The 22,306-nt window shown below is 36.6% G+C and overlaps 1 protein-coding gene across 8 annotated transcripts in view; it reads left to right on the top strand.

The window, feature by feature from the left end:
• Window positions 1-22,306, top strand: part of UIMC1 (ubiquitin interaction motif containing 1) — a 134,844-nt gene that overhangs the window by 62,924 nt on the left and 49,614 nt on the right. For 6 of the 8 annotated variants that reach the window (XR_004284099.1, XR_004284100.1, XM_032336929.1 and 3 more), the window contains 5 exons: window positions 10,897-11,021; window positions 11,758-11,863; window positions 12,173-12,909; window positions 19,409-19,473; window positions 21,957-22,033. Coding sequence is in view for 6 of the 8 variants with exons in the window: in XM_032336929.1 (XP_032192820.1) it covers window positions 10,897-11,021; window positions 11,758-11,863; window positions 12,173-12,909; window positions 19,409-19,473; window positions 21,957-22,033 (1,110 nt within the window). In the remaining 2 variants the exon portion in view is untranslated. The remainder of the gene's footprint in view (window positions 1-10,896; window positions 11,022-11,757; window positions 11,864-12,172; window positions 12,910-19,408; window positions 19,474-21,956; window positions 22,034-22,306) is intronic. The other 2 variants (XM_032336933.1, XM_032336935.1) reach the window with 2 other exon arrangements.

Consider the following 22,306-nt stretch of genomic DNA (forward strand, 5'->3'; position numbering starts at 1 on the left):
AGATTATAGAGAATTTGTATTATTTCTTACTTAAAGGTTTAGTAGAATTCACCAGTGAACCCATCTGGGCCTGATGCTTTTTGTTTTTGGAAGGTTATTAATTATGGGTTCTGTTTTTATGTAGATATAAACCTATTCAGATAGTCTATTTCTTATGTCAATTTGGACATATTTTGTCTTTCAAGGAATTGGTCCGTTTCATCTAGGTTACCAGATTTGTGAGTATGGAGTTGTTTGTAGTATTCCTTACCTGTTTTTTAAATGTCCACAAGATGTGTGGTACTGTCCCCTTTGATTTCTCATAGTAGTAATTTATGTCCTCTCTCTTAGCCTGACTAGAATCTTATCAATTTTATTGATCTTCTTAAAGAACCAGCTTTTGGTTTGTCTCACCTTGTCTGTTGATTTCTTTCTTTTTTTTTTTAAGAAAGTGTGAGAGAGAGTGAGAATGAGCTGGGGGAGTGGGTGCAGGGGAAGAGGGAGAAGCAGACACCCCTCTGAGCCGAGAGCCTGTTACAGGGGCTCAATCCCAGATCATGACCTGAGCTGAAATCAGGAGTTGGATGCTTAACTGTCTGAGTCACCCAGGTGCCCTTAAGTTGAGGTATTTTTCCTTTAAACCCACTTTATTGTGAGTTTTTATCATGAATGGATGTTGAATTTTGTCAAGTGCTTTTTCTGAATCTTTTGAGATGGTCATATGATTTTTATCCTTCATTTTGTTATTTGTTTTGTTTATTGAAATATAATTAATATACAGTGTTCATTTTAGGTGTACAGCATACTGATTCAATAATTCTTTTGATTCAACAGTTCTTTACATTACTAAGTTCTTATAGCCTAATAAGTGTGGTCACCATCTGTTACTATACAACATTATTACAATATTATTGACTTTATTCCCTATGCTATACCACCTATTTACTTTAAATCTGTAGTTGTCTATTTATTTATTTATTTATTTATTTGAGAGAGAGTGAGCGAGCATGAGCGGGGTAGGGGTCAGAGGGAAAAGAAGAAGCCGACTCTCCCCACTGAGCAGGGAGCTCAATATCGGCTTGATCCCAGGACCAGGAGATCATGACCTGAGCTAAAGGCAGGCACTTAACTGACGGGGCTACCAAGGCACACCTATAGTTGTCTTTATATTTAAAGTGGGTTTCTGGGGTGCCTGGCTGGCCCAGTCAGTGGAACTTGTGACTCTTGATCTCAGGGTTGTGAGTTTGAGCCCCACATTGGGTGTGGAGATTACTAAAAAAAAAATCTTTTTTAAAAAAAGCATAGTGGGTTTCTTGTAGAGTTTGATGTTATATTTTGATCCACTCTGAAAGTCTCTGCCTTATAATTTGTGCATTTAGTCTGTGGCGGCATTAAAGGTGATTATTAATATAGTTGGATTAATATCTACCTTATTTGTTACTGTTATCTGTTTTTGCCCCTCTTTTTCATTCCCATTTTTGTCTTCTACTCTTTCTCTGCATTTTGTGGTTTTAATTGAGCATCTTACATGTTTCTCTTCTTTCTTTTTTAAACATTTCAGTTGGAATTCTTTCTTTACAATTTTTAGTGGTTGCCCTAGAGTTTGCAGTATACCTTTACAACTAATCCAAGTCCATTTTCAAATAACACTACAATGTGTACTTTATAATGTTATGTTATATATAATGTTGTATATAAATAATATATATAATGTTATAATGTACTTTATAATATTATGTGTACTTTATAATAACAAAATTATGCTAATTCCTCTCATTCCTTGTATCATTGTTATTTACTTCACAAATGCAGACACATATATGAAAATAGGATTTATAAACATACACAAATACTTTAATAGTATTAGCTTTTTGAGCAAACTGTTTTGTTAGATTAAGAATAAGAAAAATAAGTTTTTATTTTACCGTCATTTATTTCTTCTTTGATACTCTTCCTTTGTTTATGTATATCTGAGTGGTTGTTTTTTTTTTTTTAAGATTTTATTTATTTGCCAGAAAGAGAGACAGCGAGAGAGGGAATACAAGCAGAGGGAGTGGAGGAAGGAGAGGCAGGCTTCCTGCTGAGCAGGCAGCCAGATGCAGAGCTCTATCCCAGGACCCTGGGATCATGACTTGAGCTGAATGCAGATGCTTAACAACTGAGCCACTCAGGAGCCCTTGTATCTGAGTTTTTGACCTCTGACTAAGGAACTTCTTCCAACACGTCTTGCCAGGCAGGTCTCCTGGCAACAGATTCGCTCCGTTTTTGTCTGAGGAAGTCTGTATTTCTTCTTCACTTTTGAAGAATAATTTGCAGGGTATTGGAATTCTGTGTTGGTGGGATTTTTTCTTTCAACAGTAAACATTTCACTCCACTCTCTTTTTGCTTGTGTGGTTTCTGAGAAGTCAGATGTAATTCTTATATTTTTAAAAAATTTCATTTTTTTAATTAAATTTAATTTTAAAAAATTTAAATTCAGTAATTCACATATAATGTATTACTGGTTTCAGAGGTAGAGGTCAGTGATTCATCGTCTTAGAGAACACCTAGTGTTCATTACATCACGTCCCTTCCTTAATGTCAAGCACCCAGTTACACCATCCCCCTCACCATCTTCCCCTAATTCTTATTATTTCTGTATAGGTAAGGTGTTTTTTTCCTATGGCTCTTTTAGGATTTTTTCTTTATCTTAGATTATTTTGTAGTTTGAAAATATTATGTCTTAAGTGTAGTGTGGGTTTTGGGTGTGTTTTGTTTTGTTTTTTTAGCTTCCTGGATCTATGTTTTGGTATCTGACATTAATTTGGGGGAAATTCTGAATCATTACTGTTTCACATGGGTTTTTTTTTTTTTTTCCTCCTTCCTCTCTTTTCCTTATGGTAATTCCATTCTGTGTGTGTCACTCCTTTTGTAATTGTCGTATAGTCCTTGGATATTGTTTTATTCCTTTTCAGTCTTTGTTCTCTTTACTTTTTAGTTTTGGAGATTTCTTTGATATATACTCAGTTGTGTCTAATCTAATAAGCTCATCAAAGGCATTCTTCATTTCTGTTGTAGTGTTTTTGATCTCTAGCATTTCTTTTTGGTTCTTTCTTAGGATTCCCATCTCCTTATTTATATTGTCCATCTGTCCTTGCGTGTTCTCTACTTTATCCATGAGAGCCCTTAGCATATTAATCATAGTTGTTTTATTTATTTATTTATTTAGAAACATTTTTCTTGGAGGGTAGAGGGAAAGGGAGAGAGAGAATCCCAAGTAGACCATGCCCAGTGCAGAACCTTGATGCAGGGCTTAGTCTCACAACCCTGAGACCACGATCCTAGGCAAGATCAGGAGTTGGATGCTTAACAATCTGAGCCATCCAGGTGCCCCTAATATAATATTTTATTTTATTTTTTTAAAGATTTTATTTATTTATTTGACAAACAGAGATCACAAGTAGACAGAGAGTCAGGCAGAGAGAGAGAGGAGGAAGCAGGCTCCCTGCTGCGCAGAGAGCCCCATGCGGGCCTCGATCCCAGGATCCTGAGATCATGACCTGAGCTGAAGGCAGAGGCTTTAACCCCCTGAGCCACCCAGGTGCCCCTAATCATAGTTTTTTAAAACTCTAGTCTGATAACTCCCATATCTCTGCCATGTCTGGTTCTGATGCTTACTCTGTCTTTTCAGTTTGTGTTTTTGTTTTTTTGTATGCCTTGTAATTTTTTCTTGATAGCTGGACATATAATGTACCAGGTAGAAAGAAACTATTATAAATGAGTCTTTGGTGATATGCTGGTAAAGTATGAGGGTAGGGAAAGTATTCTGCAGGTCTGTGGTTAGGTGTCATTCTTTCAGTGTCTGTGCCTCTGGACTGTGAACCTCACATGTGTTTCTCAGTTTTTTCATCCCCTCTTCCTTTATGTGGAACAGGATGCTTAGAATTCACTATTTCCCTTTTTTTTTTTTTTTTTTTTTTTTGCGTCAGCTTGATACAGATCATACCCCATAAGTGTAGGCTCTGATTAACTAGTTTGACCTAGAACACACCCTCTTAAAAAGAACAGAGTATTCTGACATAATTCAAAATAGTTCCTTTTCCTCTCCCTCTGTGGGATGCTCAAGAGAAAATTTTTGCTATATTTATTGTGAGAACACTAGTTGCACTCTTGTTATATACCCAACAAAAGTGTGGGGGTTTGCTATGACTGAGTTCCTGTGGAGTTTTTAATGCTCAGACTTGTAATGCACTGAGCCTCCAGTAATATGTCAATTATAGTTTATGCTTTTCTACCCTGGCGGTGGTTTCTATAGAGCTTTCCACTATTGAATCTCTGCTCTGATAAACCCTGACTCCCTGTGTTCCCCTGTTGATCTCTTTGTTTGGGGGCAGTAGTTTGCCCTGTGTCCTCCCCTTTCATGGATTCAAGAAGAGTTGTTGATTTTTTAGTCTTTTCAGCTTTTTACTTCTTGTTAGGACAGAATGGCGACTTTTAAGTTCTTACATGTGGAACCAGAAACTGGTTGGGTCGTCCCCATTATCTTTTCTTCTGGCCTTCATACAGTTTATCATTTTTATATGTTTTTGTAATTAGCATTTTGATGATAACAACTCAGTCTCTTGAGTTAGCATACTATAATTTACTTAACCATTGCCTTTTTTTAAGGCATTTAAGTCCGTACTCTTAGGGTTGATAGTATAGTGGACATCTTTTTGTGTATAGCACTTCTTTTCAGTGACTGCCTAGGGTCAGTTCTCAAAAATGGTATCAATTCATTTGAGAATGCACATCTATAAAGGTTATGACATGGTGCCTTTCAAATGTGTTTTACAGATTTACATTTTAACTGCCTGTATATAGGTATATCAGCTTTACCACAGTTGTTTTGGAAAAGAAAGTTTTTAGGAAAAGATTTCAGCAGGAAAATAATTTATCTTGTTCATTTTTTTGTTATATGAAATGTTCCCTTTCAGCCATTTCAAATACCCCCAAATTATACAGGTTCTCTTGATAGGTACTGTCTAATTTTGTGATTTGGTTTGTTAACAGCCTGTTTGCACATCTCAGTGGGAGGCTAACCTGGATGTTGGGAGATGTTAATCATCATAAATTATGATCAGCATAATCAGCCTCACGCAAATTGTGTACTACTGTGTGTTTAGCTCAGCAGAATCATTTGATAAGCTGAGTGAGTCAGTTTATTTAGAGATGCTAAGGTTGACACTTGCTCATATTTTCCTTATAGGTGCACGATCCGGGGAAAAACTGTTTTTCCTTTTCTACTAATCATTAGGTATTTATATAGTAGAGAAGTTAAGTAAAATGAATCCTAGTCAACAGTGATTTTTATTGGACTTTAGTCTCAGTTTATGGTTGATATGTGAAAATAAGAGACGGTTATAGTGAGTAACTAATTCTGATTGTGGTTAAAATTAAATACGTAACAGTAGCTTTGTCAAGTTATGTGGTTATAGGCTGTTAATAAAATATACATAAAATGACTGTTAGAAAGATAATCTGAATTGAGGTTTTGGATTTCTTTAATTAATACATAATGACAATACATAATTTAATTATTAATTAATAGTAGTGAACAATTATTGGATCGTTGTTATGTGCCAATCACTTTCTAAGCATTTTACATGTATTAGATTAATCCTCATAACAGCCTTAAATATTATTACCTCAAGTTTATATATGTTTGACCTAAAATAAGTATTACAGAGTCATGGCATTTACATGAGAATCCCTAAAGTCAAGAGTATAATTACTCCTCATGCATGTCCACAATAGACTAAATGAAACAAAAAGGGAGAGGGAGATTATTAAAGACCAGCGCCAGTACCCAGGTATACAGGATAAGTAACCTGCTGAAGACTAGACACCTAAAGAAGCAAAAATCAAGTTTTAAACCCAAGACTGCTTCTGGAGCTTCCTTCCTGTGTACTAGAAAACAGAAACACACTGTGTTACTAAATTAAAGTTTTTGTTCTAATGATGGAGCAAGAGGGAAGAATCTGGAGAATACATCAGCTAATGTAGAAAAGTGTAATCTCTCCAGAACTTTTAGGGAAATAAGGTGTTTTGAAAAGGAGAGTATTACAAAGAACTCAAAATTATCTCTTTTGCATTATATGGTTCTTGGTTCTCTTAAATTGAACTTAAAGATGTAATCAAATTTTTTTTTTTTGATTTAGTGACTCAATAGGAATGTCAGTGTTTCTCACTTCAGCTATTTTAGTGGCATTAGTACCATCTGAAATTTTTTTTCTTTTTTTTAAGATTTTTTTATTTATTTGACAGACAGAGGTCACAAATAGGCAAGAGAGGCAGGCAGGGAGAGAGAGGAGGAAGCAGGATCTCCGCTGAGCAGAGAGCACAGTGTGGGGCTCCATCCCAGGACCCTGGGGTCATGACCTGAGCTGAAAGCAGAGGCTTTAACCCACTGAGCCACCCAGGCGCCCCCATCTCAAATTTTTAAAAAAAATACTTATTTGAGAGAGAGGGTGAGAGGACATGAGCGTGGGGGAGGGGCAGAGAGAGGGGTAGAAGCAGACTCCCCACTGAATACATAGTACATTCTAGGGCTCAATCCCAGGACCCTTGAGATCATGGTCTGAGCTGAAGTCAGATGCAACCCAGGCACCCCTACTGTCTCATTTTAATTTGCATTTTCCTGATGACTAATGATCTATTCATGTGCTTATTAGTCATTCTGGTATTTTCTTTTGTGAAGTATCTGTTTAGATCCCCTTCTCATTATTTTAAAATTTAGATTACTTGTTTTCTTATTAAATTGAAGGAATTCTTTATTTTGGATATAAGTCCTTTGTCAGATTACATATCTAATGTATGAATATATGTTGCAAATGTGTGCTCCCATTTTGTGTCTTACCTTTTTATTTTCTTAAGAAGATTTAAATTTTGATGAAGTCCACTTTTTTCTTTTATGCTTTTTTCTGAGTCTTGTCTAAGCAATCTTTGAGTACCCCAAGATTACAAGGGTTTTCACTTACGTTTTCTTCTAGAATTTTTATAGTTTAGCTTTTGTATTTAGATGTGTGATCCATTTTGAGTTAATTTTTATATATAGTGTGAGATAAGGGTTGGGGATAATTTTTCTCATGGATATCCAGTTGTTGTAGCAGTGTGTGTTGAAAAGCCTGTCCTTGTTGTTGAAAATCAATGTGTGGGTCTATTCCTGAATTTTTTGTTCCATTAAACAAGCTTGTTGGGATTTTGATTGGGATTGTGTTGATTCTATAAATCAATTTGGGTAGATGGTTGCCTTATTTTCTGAATTAGTTTGACATTAATTTTTCCTTCATTCTTTGATAGAATTCACTAGTGATGAATGTCACATAGTTTTGGGATTTTCTTTAAGGAAAAGTTTTTTTTTTTTTTTTTAAGATTTTATTTATTTGACAGAGAGATAGCACGTGTAAGAAGAGTGGCAGGCAGAGGGAGAGAGAGAAGCAGCCTCTCTCTGTTGAGCAGGGAGCCCAATGCGGGCTCATTCACAGGACCCTGGAATCATGATCTGAGCCAAAGGCAGACACTTAACCAACTGAGCCACCCAGGTGCCCCAACAAAAAGTTTTTTTAATCATAAATTTAATTTCTTATTAGATATAAAACTATTCAGTTTTTCTGTTTCTTGTGTCATTTTTCATAATTTGGGTTTTCAGTAATTTTGTTTTGTTTCAACATAATCAGTGTTTCAGTCCTCTTTTCCTTGTTGTTCCCTAAAGGTTCCTTTTTAGATATTTTTCCCTAACCACCTGTCCCCATGAAATTTTAATACCACAGATAGTGCTATAGATCCCATTTATATATTGATTTGTATATCTGTGTGTGTTTTGTTTTGTTTTGTTTCATTTTAAAGTAGGCTCCCTGCCTAGTGTGGAGCCCAGTGTAGGTCTTGAATTCAAGACCCTGAGATTGAGACCCGAGCTAAAACCAAGAATCAGACTCTTAACCAACTGAGCCACCCAGGTGCCCCTGTATATCTGTGTTTTATAAATAAGAGAGTAAGATTTTTTTGATCTCCTAGAACCAGTTTTTGTCCATTTGGAGATAATGTCACCCCTTTTAAGAATGCATGATCCAAGTTGTCAGATTTTTTTATTTATAATTGTCCACAGTACAGCTGGGTGGCTCAGTCATTAAGTGTCTGCCTTCCGCTCAGGTCATGATTCCAGGGTTCTTAGAACAAGCCCCGCATCCGGCTCCCTGCTCTGCAAGAAGTCTGCTCCTCTCTCTCTCCCAGTCCCCTGGTTGTGTTCCCTTTCTCACTGTGTCTCTGTCTATCAAATAAATAAATAAAATCTTCAAAAAAAATTACCCACAGTATTCCTTTATTATTTTTTTCATGACTGTAGAATCTGTAGTATCTATCCCTTGTGTTATTCATGATATTATTAATTTGTGTTTTCTCTTCTTTTTTTCCTTGATCTAGTTACATTTTTGTAAATTTTGATTTTTTCATAGAACCAGTTTTTGCTGCTTTAATTTTTTTCCCTTTTGTATGGCACCCTCTATTTTGTTTATTTCTATTCTTTATATTTCTCTTTACTTTGGGTTAATTTCACTCTTCATTTTCTAGTTTCTTAAAGTGTGAAGCTTACATAATTGATTTTAAACTTTTTTCTTTTTAGGTTTATTTATTTTAAAGAGAGAGAGCAGAGGGTGGGGCAGAGGAAGAGGGAGAGAATTTCAAGCGAACTGCATGCTGAGCGCAGGCCCTATGTGGGGCTCGATCTGAGGCCCCAAGATCATGACCTGAGCTGAAATTAAGAGTCAGCTGCTCAACTGACTGAGCCACCGTGGTGCCCCTAAACTTTTTTCTTTTGTAATATGATCATGAGGGGTTCCTGGGTGGCTCAGTCATAAAGCATCTGCCTTTGGCTCAGGTCATGGTCCTGGGGTCCTGGGATCGAGCCCTGTGATGGGCTCTTAGTGAGGAGCCTGCTTCTCCCTCTTCCCTTGCTTGTGTTCTCTCTCTGTCAAATAAATAAAGTATTAAAAAAAATCATAAACACCTATACATGTTTCTGTAAATATTGTGTTAGGTCATCCCACAAATTTTGATATGTTTTCATTCTATTTAAAGTCATTTTGTATTCGGTAGGGTGCATTTTTTATGTCTGGATTCAGTTTTAAGGATCCCTAATTCTTTTTTTAAAATTTTATTTATTCATTTGACAGAACTAGAAAGAGAACAGCAGGAGGAGCATTAGGCGGAGGAGAGGGTGAAGCAGGCTCACTGAGCCAAGAGCCAGAAACAGCGCTTGATCCCAGGACCCTGGGATCATGACCTGAGCCGAAGGCAGACGCTTAACCAACTGAGCTACCCAGGCACCCCAGAATAATTCTTTAAAGAGAAACTTCTCTTCATCTATTTGGTTATCCTGTAATGTTGCTTGTTTTGAAAGAATAGGGCACAGGCTTGATTCTTTTTTATTTATCAGTTGATCCACCATATACCATATGATCTCACAAAGAATTTAAGAAAGAAAACAGATGAACATATGGAAAGGGGGAAGAGAAAAAAAGGAGAGAGGGAAACAAGCCATAAGAGACTCTTAACGATAGAGAACAAACTGAGGGTTGATGGAGGAAAGTGGTTAGGGGATGGGCTGAATGGGTGGTGGTTATTAAGCAGGGCACTTGTTATGATGAACACTGAATAATGTTTGTAAGTGATAAATTGCTGACTTCTACTCCAGAAACCAATATGTACTGTATGATAAATACCTAAATTTTAAATTTAAGAAAAACATTTGAAAAAACAAAATAGTTGATCCACTAACATTCTTCAATGGTGACCACTTAGTTGTGTGTTTTTGTTTTTGTTTTGAAGATTTTATTTTTAAGTAATCTCTACATGAAGTATGGGCTTTGAACTCAAGCCCAGTGATGTAAGACAGGAATTGCATGCTCCACTGACTGAGCCAGCCAGGCGCCCCAGTTGTGTGGCATTTTTTAAAAAAGATTTTATTTATTTATTTGACAGAGAGATTACAAGTAGAGAGGGGAAGCAGGCTCCCTGCTGAACAGAGAGCCTGATGCGGGGCTCGATCCCAGGACCCTGAGATCATGACCTTAGCCAAAGGCAGAAGCTTAACCCACTGAGCCACCCAGGCGCCCCAGGTTTTTTTTTTTTTTTTTTTTTAAGTGTCCTTAAAACTCATAAATGTAAACATATTTGATGTCTTAGTTCATTGCAGTGATTATTCTTATTGATATTCCAGTTCAAGTTTTGGCCAGTGAGAACCCTTTAAAATTGGTTACTAAGTTAACCCTAGTAGTGTCTGATAGATAATTCATTCACAACAGATATTCTAGATATCTAGATCTAACAGATCTTCTGTATTTCATGCTCCAGACTTGGAATCGCCACTATACCTTTGTATGCCCTGGTACCTTTCTCCAAGGTACCCCAGTTGTCTTTAATGGAAATAGTGTTTGGAAATCACATTTTGGTCATTAGGGATGTTCTTTTCTGCTGGGTAAATAAGAGGATTCTGAAGCGTAAAATTCTTCTGGTTAAGTATTGAGCACAAAGCAATGTGATATGTAGCAAAAAACCCTGGAATGGGAGCCAGTTCCTCTATTCATTTGTCAAGTATTTATTGAGTATCAGGTGCCAGACATTCTTTTATACATAGGAGATCAAAGAGTGACCAAAATTGGCAAAAACTCTGCCTTTATGAGAGTTTACAGTCTAGTTAACCCAAGATACTTATTGAAACAACTGTTATTTATCTTGGCCAACACCTTACCTTTTGGGTCTTTCCTCATAAGAGTATAAAATTGTACTAAATGGTCTGTAGTGTTTTCGTTTGAAAAGTTTAATAATTTCTGTTTCTTGTTTCTGTGCTTATTCAGTAATATTTGCAGTGTTCTCTCCTCTCTTTTTCTTATCCTCTTACAGAAATGACAGAAGAGGAACAGTTTGCTCTGGCTCTCAAAATGAGTGAGCAGGAAGCTAGGGAGATGAACAGCCAGGAGGAGGAAGAAGAGGAACTCTTGAGGAAAGCCATTGCAGAAAGCCTGAATGTAAATATGCTACGTTGAAAAAGTTTGTGAAGCTTGATCAGCAGTATATATATTTTTATTACTTCTGCAGTGCTACAGTTGCATTAGGAACTAGGTGTAGTAGTTCATAGGGTTTTTAACTAACAGATATTTCCCATAATAATTTTTAAAGTGCTTGTCAAATTGTTGGTGAACCCAATTTGAAGTGTTCTATTAATTTTATATGAAAGAGTTTTCTTCCATCCCACAGATTTTCAATACATGGTTAAGAGAGCTTAGTAGTTGGCAGCTTTTGAAAAGAGTTACCAAGTCCCAAGAAACTAAAAGGGAGCAAGATAAGGTGCTTACCTCTCCTGTTTTGGGGGAGATCAAAGGCAATGAGAAACTAGAGGTGGGTTTTGGGGGAAAAAATGAGCAGTTGAACATTTTTCAGATAATGTTAAATTGTGGTTTGAAAATGCATATTTGAAATTATTTTAAATGTGAAGGATATTTGCCAGTGGCAGGTCCTAAGCCATCCTTTATGTCATTCATGTTTCTATATTAGAAAAGGACTTAGTATAGTGATCTACTATAGCATTTTGCACATAGTAGGCTTTTGGTACACATTGTGGAAATCATTTGAATTGAGCATCTACATTTTGGACAGGAGAATCTCTTAGGGGACAGTGGCTTCCCTGTTTTGTCCTTCCTGTGACCCTTCATGTATAGCTATTTTAATAATAAACCTGGTCTGGTGTGGGATCACTTGTTTCAGAGTTGCCGGCCTTCTGATGTTTCTGCTACCAGATCTCGACCTCTGGCCACTGGACCATCTTCACAGTCCCACCAAGAGAAAACCACAGACTCTGGGACCACTGAAGGCATGTCTCCCTGTTCTGACTCCTTCCACTCATCAAGTATAACTATATCACAGGGATCTCGTGCTGAGAGTAGATATACAGAAATGCCCCAAATCCCTTTGGTGGTATTAAAGAGGTTAAATCTGAAAATAGTTGAAATCTCACTAATACCCAGCATACTTTTATCTCCAAGGAAAAGTCAACATTTGGTTAAGCACAAAGAAGAGCCTTTTACCCACATTATGTAATTCTTGGTAAGTGATTACTTACCAAGCCCTCTTAATAAAGAACAGTTTGTCCTTAGCCCTACTTTTTCTCAAATACCTACAGGCATATGGCAGCTGGTACCTCCATCACTGTTTAAAGGCTCACATATCAGTCAGGGAAACGAGGCTGAGGAAAGAGAGGAGCCTTGGGACCACACTGAAAAAACTGAAGAGGAGCCGGTCTTTGGCAGCTCAGGAAGCTGGGATCAGTCAAGCCAGCCAGTGTTTGAGAATGAGAACATTAAATGTTTTGACAGATGTACTGGCCACTTGGCTGAGCACACACAGTGTGGGAAGCCACAGGAAAGTACTGGGAGGGGTTGTGTTTTTCACAAAGCTGCCCAGGGTAGGGGGGACACATCTAGGCACTGTCTGCCTATCCCAGCAGATGCCAAAGGTCCCCAGGATGTTGGGGGCACTGTGCACTACTTCTGGGGTATTCCATTCTGCCCTGCTGGAGTAGATCCTAACCAATATACCAAGGTCATTCTCTGCCAGTTGGAGGTTTATCAAAAGAGCCTAAAAATGGCTCAGAGGCAGCTCTTTAAAAAAAAAGGGTTTGGGGAACCAGTGTTACCTAGACCTCCTTCTCTGATCCAGAATGAATGTGGCCAAGGAGATCAGGCTAGTGAAAAAAATGAAGGCATCTCAGAAGATATGGGAGATGAAGACAAAGAGGAGAGGCAGGAGTCTAGGGCATCTGTCTGGCACTCAAAAACCAAGGATTTCCAAGAAAGCCCAATTAAAAGCTTGAAAGAGAAACTTTTGTTGGAGGAAGAACCAACAACCAGTCATGGTCAGGTAAGGGTCAGCGATGCTGTGATTAAGGATGATTTATTCACAGTTTAAACAAGGATTATTATAGCTATTTGTTCTTTTTGTGGTCTTTTTTCCTGATTTTTAAAGTAACACGTGCTCCCTATGGAAAATTAGGAAAGTACAGAAGAGTGTAAAGAAGAAAAAATTACCCATAATCTCAGACCAAGAGGCAATCATTATTTCTATGCATTTAAAAATATTTTTTCTCTTAAAATTTTCAACAAAATGAAGACTCTAATGTATAAGCTGTTTCTTTTTCCCACTTCGTAGTTTATGTTAGATCTTTTCCTATTAAGTATACTTGAAAACATTATTCTATATATGGATGTATCATAATTTAATTTTTATGTTTAAAATTTTTATTCTAAAAAGATAAGTTTTTGAATAGGTAATAATACTCATATGGCCCATGGATCGGAAAGATGTCAATGCAGTCTGTCTCCTGTCCCCTTCTCAAGCCAACCAGTCCCTTCCCTGAAGTCAACCTGTAATATTCTAGTGTATCCTTCTAAGATATTATATGTGGTACAAACAGATTTGTATACATACTCTTTTTCTCACCTATTATTACACAAATGACCCCATAATCTACACATTATTCTGCACCTTGCTTTTCTTCATTGAAATATTTCTGAGATCATTCCATAACACACATATATAAAGAATTTCTTCCCTTTTTGGGTGTGTAATATATGGTGTTCAGATGAGTTTATTTTATCCAGTACCCCTTTGGTGGACTTTTAGGTTGTTTCTAATATTTTACTGTTACAAACACTACTGCACTGATTACTCTTATATGAAGATGTTTCATCCATATGGGAAATATTTGCATAATTTCTTGTAGATGTAATTGGTGGATCAAAGGACATATGCATTTACAGTTTTGTTACTCTTGCCAAATTTTCTTCCATAGAGATTGTGTCAGTTTACATTCACAACAGTGTATTAGTACCAGCTTCCCACTACCAATTCCAAATCAATACTATCAGGACTTTCTGACCTTTGCCAATTTGAGGAATGAAAAATACTATCTCAATACAGTCTTAATTTGCATTTCTGTTATTGGCTTACAGTTGAAATCCATTTATAGTTCCTTTTCTGTCTGGTTAGATCTTATGGGCATTTTTCTTTTTCAACTGTCTTATTTGTTTGTAGGTACCCTTTATTAGGGAAAGTGGTCCTTTTTGATATGAAGAGTAGATAATCTTCCAGTGTATTTTTTTATTTTTTACTTTTTTATTTTATATTTTATATAATAAATTTATTTTTATATAATAAGATATATAATAAATTTATATAAAATAAAATATTTTATATTTACCAAAAACAGTCCCCTGTTTGGGAACATTTAGGTTGTCTTTTCAGTTTTTTTCTGACATATCTAGATTGTATTATATATCAAAGCTTATGTTCTATTTTTTTTCCCTCTGGATATTATAAAAGCAATCATATAGTTAAAAACTGTGTAAACTATACGTTTAAAGAGTATTCTGTTTTATGATTGTACTGTTCTTTGTTGCTATTTCTGTTTTTGGGCTCTGAGTTTTTGGTTTTGTTTTGCTGTTATTTATTTCTCTTATAATAAGGGTTTAGGAAATGGAAGCTATAAGAAACATCATAGTATAGTGTAGAGAGCATGGATTTGGAGTTTGAATTTTGACTTTTATGTATGTCCTTGAGCAAGCCATTTAACCTCTCTGAATCTTAGTTTTTACATCTGTAAATTGGGAATAGCAGTTCATGAACAATAGTTTTAATGATTAAAGTGAATTATGTAAAATGTCTACTATGATGTTTAGGAGATTATAGGCACTCATTAAATGGTAGTTCTCTCTAAGGGATCAGAAGACCATTCATTGAGGGTACCTGTGGGAATCATTCTTTCTCAGCAGCCTTGAAGATCCACATTCTGGAAAGGTTGCTATATAGAAAGAAAAAGCATTTTTCTTAACAGTTCTTCTAGTGACTTGGGTCTTTTCCAAAGGAAGGTTAGTTTGTGCTTATAACATGTTTTGTTTGTTAGTTCTTTGCAACTAAGAGAGACTTCCACTTTAGAGAATAAATAAATTCTAAAGAATGAACATTTATTTATTATATTTGTTGACTGATTTATTGTAATTCATTTTGTTAGCTTGAAAATCCCAGGGGCCAGAGTTGTAGAACATAGACTTCTGTCAAGTTCTGACATTTGAAAGCAGTGCATTTGAGATGGCTTGGAAGTGTTCAGAACCTAATGGCGGCCATTGGTTGAAGTTCTCTAACTTCCCTGAACTGGCCACCAACTACTACTGATAGTATTATTGTTTGGTACTATTTGGCCACAACCAATCAAATCAAGCTAGTTTAATTAAAAAGAGTACTTAATCATAAGGAAATCGGGTGCCTCATAAATTCTAAAACAGGATGGTAACCAAGCATGGACAAGGTATATGGTTTAGAATAATTTTTCTGTATCTCATTGCTATATTGTATCTTCTTCATTTTTCTCACCTGTGTATTGGCTTCATTTGCTTCTCTTTCACAGTGGTTGGTGGAAGACACTGATCCTACAACTCCTAAACTTTAATACAGGTTAAAGGAGATATTTTTCTTTGTCAATACCAATTTCAAATTTCTAGGAAAGGACTTAACTGCCCCGTTGCGGTTATAGTCTTCACCAGCCCAGTTGACTGTGGCCTAAAGTGAGGTCTGTGTCAAATTGTACAAATGGCTGAGTCCACTGCTATAATACAGTAGGAGGGGTGACGTACTGGCCTCAGTAAAAGGAGACCAGGCATACAACCTAGTAAGTATCCAATGTAGTCATTGTCATTAACATTAATTTTAGAAATCAGAACTGTTGAAAAATGCTGAAAAGTTTAAAGAATAAAGTTGAAAGCATTCACAATCCTGTTATCTAGTGATATATTCCTTCATTTTATCTTCTATACTTATTTTTATATGGTTTCCATCATATCATATTTTTGTATTTTTTTAATATTTTTGTATTTAAGTTACATTATATAAACATTTTCTTATGATGTTAAAATTATTTATAGATTTCACTTTTAATGACTATGTAATATTCTGGTTTATGAATTTATCATAATATTTTAACCCTTTTCCTATTGTTGGATATTTTGCTATGATAAACATTTTTTTTTTTAAAGATTTTTGATTTATTTATTTGACAGAGAGAGACTACAAAGTAGGCAGAGAGGCAGGCAGAGAGAGAGAGGAGGAAGCAGGCTCCCTGCTGAGCAGAGAGCCCGATGCGGGACTCGATCCCAGGACCCTGAGATCACGACCCGAGCTGAAGGCAGCGGCTTAACCCACTGAGCCACCCAGGCGCCCCAATGATAAACATTTTTTTAAAATAAAATACTGTCTTTAAAAAATTTATTTATTTGGCAGAGAGAGATCACAAGTAGGCAGAGAGGGAGGCAGAGAGCCCGATGCAGGGCTTGATCCCAGGACCCTGAGATCATGACCCAAGCCGAAGGCAGAGGCTTAACCCACTGAGCCACCCAGGCGCCCCAATAAAATACTATTTTATTTACAATTAGTATCCTTTGGGGAGCCTGGCTGGCTTAGTTGGTGGAATGTGCAACTCTTGATCTTGGGGTTGTGAGTTCAAGCCCCATGTTGGGTGTGGAGATTACTTTTAAACATAAAATCTTAAAAAGATAAATAAATAAAATAATTATTCTTAGAGATAGGGAGCAAGGAAGATTCTGGATTAAAGAGCTATGAACATAAAAATAGGACTTGCTGTTTATTGCCAAATTGCATTTCAGAAAGGTTGCTCATATGTGTACTCCTTCCTTTCAGCAATGCATGAGAATGCCTAGTTCACTGCAGTCTTGCCAACACAGAATAGTATCTTTAAAAAACAAAACAAAATAAACTAACTTACTAATTTTATAGTCAAATAATGAAAGTCTACAGTTGTAATTTCACCACTTATATTGGTGTTTTGCTTTCAGGAACTGTGGGTATAAAGAATTTATGTGCTTATTAAACATTTTCTATTGTTATGACTTTGCTGGAGCTGCCCAGTTATGAGACTCCTTGGTTGACAGAGATAGCAAAAGGTTCCCAGAACTAGGGACTTAGAAAAACATTCACCTTCGGGCAAATCACTTTAAGTATATATGAAGGTTATAAAAGCTTTTGAATCATATAACTAACTTCTGGCATCACAGAAACAATAGAGGGGTTGATGAAGATGGAGAGATCATCTTGATGGCCATACAGCAGGAAAGTGGGAGTAGTAGCATATTGATGTGGTCACTACGTTTCTGGGTCTGATCTTTAATTTTTCAGTCCAGATACTGGAATTTGTATTTCAGAAATGGCTGGATTGTGTGTGGGGGGGTGTGAAAACTGACTTTGACTTGTCAAACTTCGAGCTGATATGTACACCAAATGACAGTTTGTTAATTTATTATGCAAGATAGACATTTTTAGTGACCACAGTATTCAGGTCCACCATCTACTACTGTACCTCCTAGGATGAAGGTACCTAGAGGGCTGAAAATAGTAATTAGGAAATGGTAATAGTTAAGGGATGATTCAGCTAGTCTATGGAAAGACTGATAAGCTACTAGTACATGATAATAGAGGACATTTCTCTGGTGACCAGATGATGTGTCTGTTTATTTTTACTTATCAAGCTATGATGTTGAAGACACTGCTTGATTCTGAATCTTTGGATTTTTATTTTTTAGATTCATTGCAGACTATCATCCCTTTTTCAGTAACATTTTATTTCTTTAGGCAAATTCAACGTCTTGATTGGGCCACAGCTTCCTTAGGTTAAGTTATATTCATATCATGCATCCCTGTTCAAATTGATTATATGGATATTCTAATAAAATTTTGTTTGCTTGTTTTGCTATGTTATTTTCATATTCTGGAAGAACCTCACTTTACCTTTATGTTCAGATTGCGGTCATTGAGGTATAAGTTTAGAAATTAAAAATGATTTATTGAAATGAAGACATTCTTGGAATTACTGTGTCGAAATGATTGTAAGATTATTTGAGTAAACATAACAATAATGGTTAGAACATGTATTTTGGAGTCTGATCCCAGCTCCACTTTTGACCAACTCTGTAATTTTGGGCAACCCATCAAAGTTTCACTTTCCTCATTTCCAAAAAAAACTTTTTACAGTTTCTGCCTCAAAAAATTCTTGTGAGGATTAAAGGAGATAATGAAAAGTGATTTTCATAAGGGCTTGGCACTTAATGGGTATACAGTAATTAAAGAAAAACAAAACAAAACAAAAAACAGAACGGTATGCTTTAGCCGAAGGTAGAGATGGAGGTATCTTATAACTCACCATTGCCTTGATGGCTTCTGAAGCCCAAGTTTAGTCAACTATAGTTATTCTAAGATGGTAAAATCTATTAAATGGACACTAGGTGTCAGTATCTACTTTTTTTTTTTTTTATTTCAGTAATGAAACTTACACTACTGAATTCAAACAAATAGGTGATGTATTTATTGCTGTTGTATTTTAGTCCTTTTGACAGTTTGTTCAACCCTCATTTTTCATAATGACTGTATTCCTGATCATTGCACAGCTTTATCTTTCCTTTGAAGGAAGGCTCATCAGCTATTTCTGTTTTTTAGTGTATTTTATTTGCCTGAGTGGTACAGAGATGCCTAACTTGTTTAGGTTATTTATATCCCGTTAGGAGACCCTGAAAACTTCACCTAGTAGCTTTATATCTATTGGAAGAAGCCTCTCAGCTCAGGTACTTCTGCGAAGTCTCCCTATGGCAGCAGTAGCTGCTTTTTCTGTACACCTACATTTAATGATTAGACCTTTGCACCAACTTTACTATTAATCATAGAAAATAAACTTTTTTAAAAATCCAGTCCCTATTTGTTACATTTTAAAAAAGATATCCCTGTAGCCAGATAATAAAATCATAGTAGCAGATTTGTAGCAAAAGAAATCTTTATAACCTTCCCTTTGGGATGTTCTGTGTTATGGCTTGGTTGTGTTCAGAGAGACTTCTTCACAGATTGCAGTGTTTTCCCCAGTTAAATATTTCCATTGAAAACTGGGCTTTTCTCTATGTTTCCTCCTTCTGCAACAGAACTTTATAGTAGCTTTTTCGAAATCATGATTCATTTGACTCATCAATTAATATTCATGTGTCTTGCATTTTACAAAGGCCATCACCTATGTTATCTTTTTAAATTCTCATAATAAGTCTGTGAGGCAGTCTAATAACCATTTTAAGATGATTGAGATGTGACACCCTAGATTACAGAGTTAAGGAGTAATCCACCTGTGATATAAATCCCACTCTTCTGACTCCATAGGATATGCTTTTTTTCTACTGAAACTTACTGACTTAAATAAAATGTTTTATTCTTACTGCTAATTGCGGAGTAATAACGCTGAGCAATTAAAAGGTTTTTTTAAAGAGGAGAAACCAGTTCATCTGTGCCTGTATATTTAGGATGTTATATTTCTTTGCAGTCTTCCCAAGGGCTATTTGTTGAAGAAACTTCTGAAGAAGGAAACTCTGTACCTGCCTCACAAAGGTAAGATTATAAGTTGTTTTGGGTCTGAATTCCCTGATGGTGCCAGAGTAAGAGAGATGAAGCACATGAGTGATACTGTATCGGGACAGCTTGCCAGGGATCTTTTAGCTCCTTTATATGTACAGACTGAGAAAAATCATTATCTTCCAGTTCTCAAATATGTATCTCATAGAAGCCTGATATATTAGAATGGAAGAGATCTTAGAAGGTGGTGTTGTTTTGGTATAGTCCAGCCATTTTGGCACGTATCCCATTTTTACCATTCCTAAAAGTGTTTACATTCTGCTGCTCTCTTAACTTAGCTTCCTTTGCCAAACTGAAGGCTCTAGACTAGTTTCTTTACAGTCCTTCTAGTCCTCCTGTCCCCTTTGATTTCCTCTGCTTATGCTTATTTTATCTGCATGTCCAAATTGCATACATCTTTTAAGTGTACTCTTAAGACTTATTTTTTTATTATTCATATTATTCAGGTCACAGAGAACATGGCTCACCCTCACTCCCTGTACTGTGCCACTTTTAATCTGGTTGTATCTTATTTTTCCCTTAAATTGTTGTATTTGCATTACCTCCTCAGTTATTCTTGCCGATTGATTGATGGGATTACCTTCTTAGGTCTTCTCACTTAATAATATATAGTGGTTGATTGATTACGAACTGTGCTTATCGACTGGATCAGGTTTTTAATTTTCCATTTTATATGGTAGATGACCTTTGGGGATTACTCAAGAGCTAATTTTATGTTGAGTGACCTCCGCTTCTCATATGAAAGCTGAGGCCCTATTACCATTTGCTGTAGTTTGGTTGTGCTTCTTAGGGTTTTGGTTAAATTGATAGTACTAGGTATTTCCTTCTGAGTTGAAGAATATGGTTTTGGTTTGATTCTCCCGCTGTTAAGATGGTTTTGGAAGTGGTTTTAACTGGAATAGGCCTTTTGCTTCTTCCAGGTCCCTCTGCTTTGTTGTGGTGAGCCTGTGCAGAGCAGATGTAAGTTTTAATAAATGATTATATGCTTTGTCACCAGGAGAGAGTTGGAATTGCAGGCAGTGTGGTTTGACTTCAAGTTGATTAGCCCATTTTATAAATGTCAGCAAATTGTTTTGTGATGGACCCTTTGAATAGAGCCGTAATGTTAGATGCAGAGTAAACTGTGTCTGGCTTGGGTTTACAATAAATGTTACAAGATGTTTTATTTAGAAAGAGAAATCACTTGTGGTTTCCTATCAGGATTGATTTATTTATTATGAATCAGTGATGGTTAGTCTCTCTTCTCTGTGGTTCTTAGTTGATACGAGGTTTTATTTTTTAAGTATCCTCTTGCATACTTGATCAAACTAGTCATAAAGTTCTGTGAGGCATGGAGGGGGGTAGCTCAGATGCTCAGATCTCTCAGCCATGTGTTCCTGTGTCAGGAAGAGATTGCACTCCATGAACAGGCAGGGTAAACTAAAAGGTTGGATGATGGGAGCAGTACATAATTATGTTACTCTCAGAAGAGATATTTAACTTGTATGGGCAGGTTTTGCTGTAGGGCAATTTGGAATTGTATCTTTTTGTTGCTTGGAAAGCCACATCTTGAGATAAAGAGAAAATTGAACTGTAAGGTGAGGGAAAGCGAGTGTGTTGTCAAGAGAATCTCCATATTTTCTCTTAGGAGTTTATAAATCTCTAACCTTCAGAAGGCTGAGATGGAGGCTATAAAACACAATGGACATTCTTTTTTTTCTCTCTCTCTAAAGATGTATTTATTTATTTGAGAGAGAGAGAAAGAGCACACTTGAGTGTGTGTACAGGGCAAGGGGCAGAGGGAGAGAATCCTTAAGCACAGACACCCCACTGAGCAGGGAGCCCAATGCAGGGTTCAGTCCCACAACCCGTGTGAGATCATGACCTGAGTTGAAACCAAGAGTCAGATGTCTAACCTACTTAGCCACGTAGGTGCCCCCTGTTGACATTCTTTCTTTTTTTTTTTTTTTAAAGATTTTATTTATTTATTTGACAGAGAGAGATCACAGTAGACAGAGAGGCAGGCAGAGAGAGAGGGAAGCAGGCTCCCTGCTGAGCAGAGAGCCCGATGTGGGACTCGATCCCAGGACCCTGAGATCATGACCTGAGCCAAAGGCAGTGGCTTAACCCACTGAGCCACCCATCACCCCCCCATTGACATTCTTATATGGGAGTGGAATTTTTGTCTTCTAGGGTGTTCACAGATAGTCCTTACCCTTCAACTTTCCTTTGTAAAGACTCAAAAAGGGGATTCTTTGGATTCAGTGATTTCGCTGGAACCAGAGTTGTAAGCATGTTTATTTTCTCCATTTCTGGCCTGGAGTATTCACTACCAATTCCTTGCTTCCCTGTTGTGATTTTGTGGTATTGGACAGCAGGTATCAGATTACCTGTGGCTTTGTAAATGACTCACCATTGCTTTTGGCTCTGTGTTCTGATTTATTATACTGGGATTCACTTGGGGTTTGGTTCTTTTTCAGCATTGCTGCTTTGACCAGTAAGAGGAGCTTAGTCCTTATGCCAGAGAGTTCTGCAGAGGAAATCACTGTGTGTCCTGGTAAGCAACTCACTGATTTTAACTGAATTTCTGATCCCTAGCTATCTACCTTTTGTGCCTATTAATTTTTCTGGCTTTTCCAACCCACTTTCCGGAGGTTTATTGTGATTGATGTGTGTGTATCTCCTCCACATATATTCATGTACACATATATATACATAAACACACACACACTTTTTAAATGGACATTAGCTCTGATTCTTAGTCTTTTCTCGGATGTTTTAGTTTTGAGATTAATATGTTCTTTGTTTCCTCATTTGCTTACCAGCCTCC

Source organism: Mustela erminea, chromosome 3, assembly GCF_009829155.1.
Source record: "Mustela erminea isolate mMusErm1 chromosome 3, mMusErm1.Pri, whole genome shotgun sequence".
In the NCBI taxonomy this organism is placed as follows: Eukaryota; Metazoa; Chordata; class Mammalia; order Carnivora; family Mustelidae; genus Mustela; species Mustela erminea.